The sequence below is a fragment of the Mixophyes fleayi genome, chromosome 4 (genome assembly GCF_038048845.1).
Source record: "Mixophyes fleayi isolate aMixFle1 chromosome 4, aMixFle1.hap1, whole genome shotgun sequence".
NCBI lineage: Eukaryota > Metazoa > Chordata > Amphibia > Anura > Limnodynastidae > Mixophyes > Mixophyes fleayi.
In genome coordinates this window covers 304,117,976-304,129,380 of record NC_134405.1, presented here as the reverse complement: position 1 = coordinate 304,129,380, position 11,405 = coordinate 304,117,976, and the positions used below count along the sequence as shown (strand labels likewise).

The 11,405-nt window shown below is 36.9% G+C and overlaps 1 protein-coding gene across 43 annotated transcripts in view; it reads right to left on the bottom strand.

Annotated features, from left to right (window-relative positions):
- LOC142152884 (protocadherin gamma-A4-like) overlaps positions 1–11,405 on the bottom strand; it is a 445,481-nt gene that overhangs the window by 49,638 nt on the left and 384,438 nt on the right. For 2 of the 43 annotated variants that reach the window (XM_075209964.1, XM_075209972.1), the window contains exon 1: positions 7,702–10,453. The exons of the other annotated variants lie outside the window; for them this stretch is intronic. In XM_075209964.1, coding sequence (XP_075066065.1) covers positions 7,702–10,146 — 2,445 coding nt within the window. In that variant the 5' untranslated portion in view covers positions 10,147–10,453. Of the gene's footprint in view, positions 1–7,701; positions 10,454–11,405 lie in introns of those variants that run through there. 43 annotated transcript variants of the gene reach the window in all.

The window sequence follows — 11,405 nt, the reverse complement described above, 5'->3', positions numbered from 1 at the left end:
AGAAATTATACTGTCTAGTTAGTTATTACTGAAAATAGGGACCTACATCTTTAAAAACTTGGACAGTCCCTAGAAATTAAGGAGAGTTGAAAACTATATTATCCCCATATTCTTGGCAATGCAGACTATGAATTGAATATATAACTTGCTCACTTGTGAATTTATAGACTGCATTCTTATGACCATTAGTGTAGCTCACAAAATGGCTGCCTCCACTGTGTGTAGGAAACGGGTACAATTACATCTACAGTTAACATGGTCCATGTGCCCTTTCCTACAAAGTCTGTACTTCAGAAATTAAGATATAGTGTTTCCGAACAGACATTTACAAAGCACACAATCATCTTAGGTGGCACCTTGATGTATAGGTAAATGGCGCAAAATGGTGGAGTTTGCAATAAAGTAGAAGTTTGGCCCAGCCAATGGAAGGAATTCAGCAGAATGAGGATTTTCCTTGTAAAGTACACCAATGCACCAAGTTTTGTGGAGCAGCCCCTGTTTTATTTTGTAGAGTCACATTTTTTAAAGGAGATATTTGTTTGAAATGTAAGTTTTTAATGGCACTAATATAGTGTGCCTGGTTTAGTGGAGGGGAACTTGGTCAATTTCCACTTCACAAAATTTTTGGCCTGGTATAGATCAGGTTTCGTCCTCTAGTTTTAGGCAGATACATCTTGCACCTCCCAGCTGCACATTGGCTGAGAAGCGTATTTCTAGGCGCTGATGAATATAGAAAAAACCTCACTCACATGATTAATTTAAACCATAAATGAGGCTAAATTGAGCACCATATTTGTAGGAGAAATCTGAAACGCTTGACTTAATGAGAGGGGTGGTTTTAGTCAAAATGGCAGGAGGGTGTTCTTGTGATGTTTACACTTCTGCAGAGTGCACCTAGTCTGAATGGTCATCCTCTCTGCACAAACCGACGCACCTCGGGTTTGTAGAGGCGTCTGCTGAGAGCAGAGAGTAGGTGTGCGCATTGATGTACATGAATACAACTAAACAAAGCCACGCTGAGCTGCACATTGAATGCGTATGGTAAATGAGGTTCACTGTGTCCTTTTCAGGTGCTCATGTGAGAGTCTAGAAAATGAAAATGACATATCCATATAAGTAATCATTATGTTATAGTCTTAAAAGAAATTAGCAGATATTATACTCAGAATGAGAAGAGGAAAAAGATTGAAGCCTTGAAAAAATATTACAATAAGATGTTCTCAGAGAACATGGACAGCTGAATGTTCTATGTAAAGTAACAATAAGACTGGTGGCAGAATGCCTGAGAAGATAAAAACATAAGAAAGATTTGTGTAAAACTTACGAATTGCAGAATACACATAATGTATCATTAGCTTGTTGTTTTCATGTTGTTTTCATAATTTACTGTCTTCTAATTGGTTGTTAAGCTTCTATAGCCCTACAACTTTTATAAGTGTAAGAGTTATTTCTGCAGTCTCAGATTGGAGACCAGACATTTGTGTGGTCTCTTATTCTGTGCTCCGATCGATCGACACTATAGATATTTGACTAACTGCTGACTGACTTATTCAATTACAGGTGGTTATTCTGCTAATATAGTTAAAGAACCCCAACACTCACGTGAACATGTAACTGTAGGCCATATATATGCACACTCACACAACAGATAATAGCAGATTTATACTTTTTTACATTTAAAATATAGAGAAACACAGAAAAAAACAACGAATGGCAATGTATCCGTTAAAATATTTGCTAGAGTATAATAGTGGCCTACTGCAACTAAATTAAATGCACTAGAGTTAAATATGTTAAGAGAAGAGACAACACAATCTTTCTATAAGTTAATATGACAGATATTATATGATTTGACTGGGTATATAGAACGTGCAACGGAAGCCATAGAGACAGAAAGTGCTCTTCAGAAATTCTAATATCAGGATATACCTTACTACCAAATTCAGGATATTCTGCCAGGAAACCGGCTCTAGATTGTCAGTGTTAAGGATTAGCTGTGGATTTCATTATACCTGTGCAGGCTACAGGAAATGTGTGAATATTGTTTCTAATTTGCATTTTTTGAAACACCAAACTTTTTACAGATAAATATTTTTATCCTGATCACAAAATACTGAAATACTTGTTTAACGTAGGTAATTTATACTTAAGAGATTTTACTGATGTTTTGGAATTTTCTCACATATTTACAGAGCTACGGTGAGGAAGATGAATAAATTACATGATTGGATGTGAGCTCTGCCCTCTCCTGGTGAACGGTCATAACTTTGTCTATTATATCTCAATCTATAGAGGCACTCGTAACACATAATCATCATCATCATCATCATCACCATTTATTTATATAGTGCCACTGATTCCACAGCGCTGTACAGAGAACTCATTCACATCATAATCACAATAGTTGACAGCGATTTCAGGGTGTAAAGTACTAATTTACTTTAAAACATTTTAAAGGAAGAAAAAAAACAAATCACTTGCTGTTTAACAGTGAATTATGTGTAACTTTAAAGAGAACCTTTCTCTTTTTACTAAAATCATTATTTTTATACTATGTGTTCATAAAAGAAAACCTGGCTTTTTCTATGCTCCCTCCATTCAGGAATAAATGGAGTCATCTGGGTAGAGCATAGTGCTGACTCTGAAGTCTAGTCAGGACATGTACATAAGGTGCATTTTATCTCTCCAGAGAGCATAAAAAGCAATATACTGTCTTGTTGTTTTTTATACTTAAATAATGTAAAATGCAATCTAACCATTTAAAGAGTGATTGCTGTCACAACTGACACATTCTCTGCAAGATGCTTCTGTGGGCCACAAGCTAGGTACTTTCTTGCATAGTATGTCTAATATTATCTATAATTTATATTATACACAGGTACTACATTTGAACACATAATCATCATCATCATCTATTTATATAGCGCCACTGATTCCGCAGCGCTGTACAGAGAACTCATTCACATCAGTCCCAGCCCCATTGGAGCTTACAATCTAAATCCCCTAACATATACACACACAGACAGAGAGACTAATGGTAATTTAATAGCAACCAATTAACCTACCAGTATGTTTCTGGAGTGTAGGAGGAAACCGGAGCACCCGGAGGAAACCCACGCAAACACGGGGAGAAAAAACAAACTCCTCACAGATAAGGCCTTGGTCGGGAACCAAACTCATGACCCCAGTGCTGTGAGGCAGAAGTGCTAGCGACTAAGCCACAGTGCTGCCCTAATGCTTTAAGTTTCATGTGAGTTGTGTTAAAACAGTGATTAGCTAATTATACATATATGTTTTTCTATTGTCTCTTATATACATACCTCCCAACAGACCTAATTAAGGCAGACATTAATTGGAGGGCTCTGTGCCACCGTCCTCATTGGGCAGCTTTGTCCCTATTGGGCTGAAATAGTTGGTTGTAGGTATAAATCCATTCACTGCTGCTCTGCATAGCATGTGTGCAGCAATTACATGGTCTTTTAAGGGACACACCCAGGGGCGTGGCCATCACTCTTTCTATCTCTCTTTGAATAGCCGCCATGTTGGGAGGTTTGTATATGTACTTTCAATACACAAACATATCTTACGGCACAAAGAAAAATGCAAAAAATATCACTTTCTGAATAAGAAATAAGCAGCTATATTATCTTGATAATTTGTTCATAAATACACACATTCTACATTATTGTACCATATTATATGTCCTTAGATAAAATTATTCTAGGAACTGCACTTCTGTGCAAACCAATTTCCATACATTAAAATCCAAAAGAAAACGTTCTACTTCCAGAAGATCTTAATGAGAGAGAAATGTCTCAATAAATGTAAAGCACAAGGATGTCACTCAGCTGAGGAACTTTTTTACACATCTTATTTGTCATACAACACACCATTCAGTGTTATCTAGTATACAGTGTATTTTTTTTTTTTGGTAAGCAATAAGTGGGGCTATGATTCTGATCATAACCACCCTCTTCCCCCAGAACTATTATTTATGTTAACATTTCCTCCTTATTAATACACTTAATTTGGAAATATTTGTCAAAATTGAAGTGTAATAAGTAATGTGCCAATTCATATTCAATGAATGTCAGTAGGAAAAAAAGCCATAGGCTGTAAGTGGGCATTTAATGTTAAGAACAATGGGCCTGATAAATTTACCTCCCCCTCCAGTGCACAATGCAACATGGTTTTGCCCAAAGTTACTCCTTTTTTATGCTTTATGCTCTGAGGCAAAACCATGTTGCATTGTGCACTGGAGGGGGAGGTAAATTTAAAATGTGTGGACAGATTTATAGTTTGGGCAGGGCATGTCCTAGATCAACTTTAAATTTCAGTATAAAAATAAAGTTATCAAGTATTTGTATGTTACATGTAAAAAGAGCCAATATTTAACTTATCTGCAAAATAATAATCTAATTTTCACCCCTTGAATTGTAACATGGTTTGTCCCAGAGAACATTTACTCTTTTGTTCGCCTTACTTTCCTTAATGACTCAGGCCCAATGTGTTTAGTAGACTAAGCATCACCTGTTAAGAAGGTGCGGAGTGCAACAGCAGCAACAAGCTAAGTATTACTTGAGTGACTATACTGGAGGGACACTAGATGGCGCTATATCTCAAGTTAACACTGTGTAGCCTGCCTCTATTGTGATAGTTTACTCTCTTCTACTCTTCTAGTAAACTCCCATATTGTGAGTTTGACGTGTACTTGTCACAGTAAGGTTCTTCTCACAATCTTTCTCTGCGTGTTGATGCTTCAACATAGAAGCACAATCTGCAACTGAGTAATCCTGTCATGTATAAATTGTGTAGCTGCAGTGTGTCCCAGATCAGTGATTCTGCTCATTGACAATTCTATTTCAGCCACTTCAAAATTCGACCAAACAGACTAAGTTGAACTTTTTGTTCAACCAGTCTTGAAAATATTAATTTGTTTTTGACCACCATACAATGCAGTAATTTAAGTTCGAACACACTCACACATGTCCGAAGTGGCTTGAACATGGTTGAACCTGTTTACCGTGCTCGACTTTAGCCTTCATTCTTTCTAAAGTTCAATCATTTATTGCTAAGATTTGAACTTTAGGGAGACTTTGAAACAATTTCAACTGTCTCTGTAGCTCAGCGTAGTTCCACAATGCAGTTAGACAAACTCAAACACTGACCAGAAAGACTGCATGTGAGTCCAATAAAACATGAGATAGAATGGGGAGCATCTAAGAGGAGGCAGAGGGGGCATCTGCTCTACACACTTCATACACAGCATGAACATATGTCTATTACAGAAATAAATACAGCATCCCCCCGTGATGTTTACCAATGGTGCATCAACCTCACTGCTACCTGGCGCCCTGTCTCATGGTCAGGTGTTAGTAAGAACTTATATTTCAGAATACTACTATCCCAATATATATGTATGGTCATCGTTCACCTGCAAAAGTATAGATCCCAGACAAGAAGCGCACATCATCTCTCTCTCTCTCTCTTTATATATATATATATATATATATATATATATATATATATATATATAGAACATGTACACATCATCATCAGCAACATTTATTTATATAGTGCCTGCAGATTCCGTAGCACTTTATAATTGGGAACAAACAGTAATAAAACAATACTGGGTAATACATACATACAGAGAGGTAAGAGGGCCCTGCTCACAAGCTTACAATCTATGGGCACACACCCATATTTCAGAAGTGATCGTTATGTCACCATGTTTGTCCCAATATCATTATCTAGACCACTAGACCGCAGTATTACCTGTGACTGACATAATAAATGTGCTCACAATTTTTGTAAGAAAACAATGGGAAACCCTTGTGATCCATGCACTCAGTCATACATTCATTTCAATGGCATGTGCTGCATTCAGTGTCAATTCAAAGTTTGCTACATCTGTATCGGTAGCCAAATTGGAAACCAAGTCTGCCAGTACCTAGGCAGACGGACACGATCAGCATGTGTTAGGTCAGCTTTAATCTGTGTGCAATATTTTACTCTGTAATCTACAATGATAATAGAACCATGGAGATTTGTTGGAAGTGTTGAATTCTGAATTATATTGTACAGTAGATTAGAACACACATCAATGTCTACACCATAAAGATGTAAGAGCATACTTGGCTTCTCTCCATAACTCCCTTCCAGGGTTTGCAGATGGAGGTATGAAATAATAGGGAGACGCAGCTTATGATGTCATTTGCATATTCAAGTCGGTCGGATAAGATATATGTTGGCACATACTGCCACTGGCCACACAGTGCTCTATGAGGTGGGCGGGGCTTGAGTGCACAATTTGCATCATCATGGCCTGTGCCCACCCGTCTGGCATGCAGGTAAGGGCCATGGCGAGAGAATTACCTGCTCTCTCTGGAGCTTGGGAGGCCTAACTCTCAGCTCGAAAGTCTCCCTTACATTCCGGAAGAGTATGCAACTATGCATAAGAGGCATCTATTGATATGTTTAGGAAGTCAAAATAAATGTTCTGTAACATACATAGTTGGTAATAAGGCAGATTATTTATTAATCAACATGGAAGGGACAGATATTCACTGAGATATGATAATGCCCACTAAGCAAATTCAGAATAGTTTTCTGAATAAACAAAGAAGAAAGATAAAACAGAAAGGCTCATCTTCCTCTACAACAAATCAAAATATAAAATTGAGGGTTATCCCTCTTAAAACCACATACTACAGCAATGAATCTTCTGTAAAAACAAATCTTGACCCAAATAAAGGAATACATAAACATGTCCTAAAGGTACAGTATGCTCATGAGTGAAGGATTCTGAAATATTTTACCAATGGACAATTTTTTTTAACCAACTGTTATAAAAATAAAAATAAAAAAGCAGTTTAACTATTCTTTAATGTCATGTTTTGAAATGTTCCACTATAATATTGTTAGAAAAAATGTATATAGCACCAGCATTCCCGTAAGTAACAATTACTGTGTAACTGGGAATTACCAAACAGACAAAAAGGGAAGGGGGTTATGCTTACAAGGTGGTCGTTTTATATAGGTATATAGGTATATGTCTAACTAGAGATATAATAAATAATAAGAGATATAATAAACAGAAATATTGAATGTTGAATACGTACATGTTGAATATAATGCATTATTAATATTATAGAATTTGATTTAGATTAATAAATATTGTCTTTTTATATAGTATATATTACATACAGCTCACCTCATTTAGATCAGTCATAGGGTTTAAACTAGAAGACTCAATTTCATTAACTACGTCTTTTAGACTTGGAGCATTTAGTGGTGTCCTTAATGTGAAATCATTTTTTTCAGTAGAAGGTGGGAAGCAAGTCAGATAACACTGTCCCTGTGGTTCTTGGGGAGCCATCCTCACTTCCATATATTTTAGGGTCCCATTAGTGTTCAGGTATAGTGTAGGTTGGTACTGGTCTGTGTAGTCTTTGGAATGAGGTTTGGTTACAAAGCAGGAACCACAACTGCTGTCATAATTTTCCTTTCGAAAGTACCTCACAAGCAATATAGTAAAAGTAACAAGGAACACCACACTGATGGCCACCAGCGAAATAATATTGTTATGTTTTATGTTATTTTTAAAAAAAAACAAGAACAAAGGTCGACTGTAAGTCATATAAAAATAAAACATAAATACAGAAAATATATATTTTTAAATTTTTAGTGGTATCTCACCTGGCTGGGGTCATTAGGCCAGCTTGGGTCAGAAGTGGGTTTAGGATCTCTGACCATTTCAGTTAGGAGGGGAACATTTTGGGGTTTAGTCAGTGTAAAATCTGGAATATCTGTTGCTGGGGGAAAACAAGCCGGATAACAGGGTCCTGGTGCTTCTGGTGGAGCCATCCTCACTTCCATGTATTTTAAGGTCCCGTCTGTGTTCAGGTAAAGTGTTGGCTGATACTGATCAATGTAGGGTGTAGAAAGTGATTTGTTGGAAAAACAAGACCCACAACCAGTATAATAATTCTTCCTAAGGCACCTCACAAGTAAGATAGTAAATGTAACAAGAAAAACTAAACTGATGGCAACAAGGGAAATAATAAGATACAAGGTCATGTCTGGTGTTGATTTAGAGTTTGTAAGAAAGTCATGTGACTTTGGGTTTTCTTGTATAATATTATCCATGATATTTACAAGCAATGTGACTGTAGTTGACAGAGAAGGTTCCCCGTGGTCACTGACTGTAATCACAAGTGGATGCTCTGTGTTATCTGCCTCATGTAAACCTCGTAGAGTTCTGACTTCTCCTGTGAATTCAGAGATGTGAAACAAAGCAGGGCTGGCAGGCTGAACAAGACTATAGATGAGCCAGGCATTGTGCCCAGAATCTAGATCCACCGCAGACACTTTACTGACTAAATATCCAGCAGAAGCAGATTTTGGAATGTTCTCTTGAGCAATGATTTCCCCTGAACTCTCTGGATATAATATAGTGGGATAATTGTCATTTGTATCCAGAATAAATATAAAGACAGAAACATTGGAAAATAACTTTGGGGATCCAGAATCTTCCACTCTTGCAGTGATCTGTAGAACTTGGAATTTTTCATAATCAAAAGAACGTTGGGCATAAATATTCCCAGTGTCTGAGTTAATGTAAACAAATGAAGAGACTGGAGAAGCGTCTATGTGGCTCTCAGCTATGGAATAAATCAGGTTTGCATTAGCTCCCTCATCTGGATCTACAGCAGATACTGTACATAGCAGTCTGCCGGGCTCATTGTTTTCTGCTATGAAGGCCTTGTAAACAGTCTGTAGAAACGCTGGAGGATTATCATTAACATCAGAAATATTAATGGTGATTGTAGTCTGGCTGCTTAAAGATGGAGAACCCAGATCAGAAGCAATCAGTGTAATAGTATATTGTGAGACCTGTTCCCTGTCCAGATGTCCACTAGTGACCAGTGAATAACGGTTTGACATGGGCTGACATCTAAAGGGTAAATCTGGAGATACTTCTAGTTTAACGTCTCCATTTTTACCAGAATCCTTATCTCTGACAGTAATTAACCCATCAACAGTTCCTATCGGGGCATTTTCAGAAACTTGATTATTTTTAGACGTAACAGTGATTTCTGGAGTGTTATCATTCACATCTTGTACTTCCACTTGGACAACACAGCGTCCCTCTAATCTAGGTGATCCTTTGTCTACTGCTCTGACAGACAATTCATAAAACTTTGATTCTTCAAAATCCACAATTCCCTTAACAAATATTTCACCAGTTTGGGAATTTAAATCAAATATCTGTTTTGCTGAATGCAAAGTATGGTGATCAAATGAATACAATATTTCACCATTTGTACCCTCATCTAAATCTGTGGCATTAAGTTTAAGAACAACTGTTTTCAAAGGAACATTTTCTAATAAACTGATTTTATAATGTGACTGATCAAACATTGGTGGATTATCATTAATGTCCAAAACTATGACAGATATTTCAGTGGACCCAGTTCTGGGCTGTTCTCCCCCATCGATGGCAGTGAGAATAAGTTTGTGTTCTGATTTCTCTTCTCTATCTAGAATTTTTTCCAGTACTAATTCTGCAATCAGGGTTCCATCTTTCCGACTTATAACCAACAAAGAAAAATATGGATTTGGATCCAATCTGTACTGGCTCACACCATTAATTCCTACATCCAGATCTTGTGCAATTTGTAATGGAAACTGTACACCAGAACTTGTTAATAGCTCTGTAATCTTTATAACTTGATCTATGCTTGAAAAAAATGGTGAGTTATCATTTATATCCAAAATGTCAATTTCCAAACTGAACAGCTCCAGAGGGTTCTCAGCCACAACCTCTAAATGCAGCAAACAGCTCAAGCTGGATCCACACAGGCTCTCTCTATCAATCCTCTCATATACAGTCAGAGCTCCATTTCTCTGGCTAATAGCAAAATATCCGCTGCTTCCTTCAGATCCCAGATTCAGTCTCCGTTTATTAATATCTGCCAGGTTTAACCCCAGATCCTGAGCTACATTCCCCACAACAGTCCCTGGATCTGACTCCTCAGCAATAGAATAACGAAGCTGCCCAGCGACCCAGCCCCAGCTACAAAGCATAAGGAAAGATGTTACTTGCCAGTTCCAAGTCACTGGAGATCTTTGATTGTCCATATCTTAAAACCTTCTTATGAAATGGTGTAAAATGTACATCCTTTATATAATCCAAAGGGTTTTGTTGTTTCACTCTAAATCATTTTGCTGAAAAATGGTTCTTCTGTTGCTGAGAAAATCATCCACAGGGCTCTCATCGGAGCAGCAGCTCTTCTTTGTGTGTGAGAGGAAAGATGGGAGGGTGATTCACTGAGCCAGGGGGAGGAGAGTGCAGGGCTGACATGAGCAGATTCAGTAGTGTTGCTCAAAAACTGGATTGGTGCTCCCTCTTCTGGCCAATAATAATAATTGCAGTTATAATGTTAATGCTGAATTTAGAGCATGTGAAAGGAAAAAAAGATATATATGTTAAAAAAATAAGTTATTAAGCAAAATGTGTGTCTCTGTCCTACTATAAAACTAGCTAAAAAAAGCTAAATATTTTTTTTCACTTGACCCAACAAGGAGAACACAAAAACATGCTATTTGCTTAATAACTTCTGCTCAGAGAATCAGTATGTGAAGGGAAAAAAATAAAACATAATAATAAAAATAATAAATTGATCCACCAGCATATACCTGTTAAGGTATGTTAAGCATCATTTATAAACATTAAATCTTATTATATTAAATACATAGATTAGATATTATTTTTCAACTAACTGACAACTAGGTTGTATAGCTAACAAATATTTTTGTGTGATTTTGACAGATTTTTAAAATATATAAAATGAGAGCAAAACTCAATTAAACAGCAGTTAATTCCTATCTAGTTTTAACAGAGCAAGCAGTGAAGGGTGAAGTAACATTCAGATGGATATTTTGAGGATTATTTGTTATTTGTTTTTTATATATCTGCAAAGATATTACGCAGGATTGTACAGAGTATATGTAGTCAATCACATCAGTCCCTGTCCCAATGGAGCTTACATTCTACTGTAAATTCCCGACTGTGGAAGGAAACCGGAACACAGAGAGGAAACCCACACAAACACATGGAGAACATAGAACTCCACACATATATGTACTTGGTCGGAATCGAACTCATGACCCCAGCGCTGTGAGGCAGCAATGTTAACCAAAGCGTCGCAATTATACGAAAATAGACCAATGCTGGAGAGATGTATAATGCAGAATGCCTCACTTAAGGTAACATTGATACTATTACTTTATTTTGATGATATAAACCAAAATTTTGTTCAAAACATATTAGACATATTAAAAGAGAATAAAGCACCTAGATATACTGTAGGATGGCTTACACCCACAAGACCACAGTG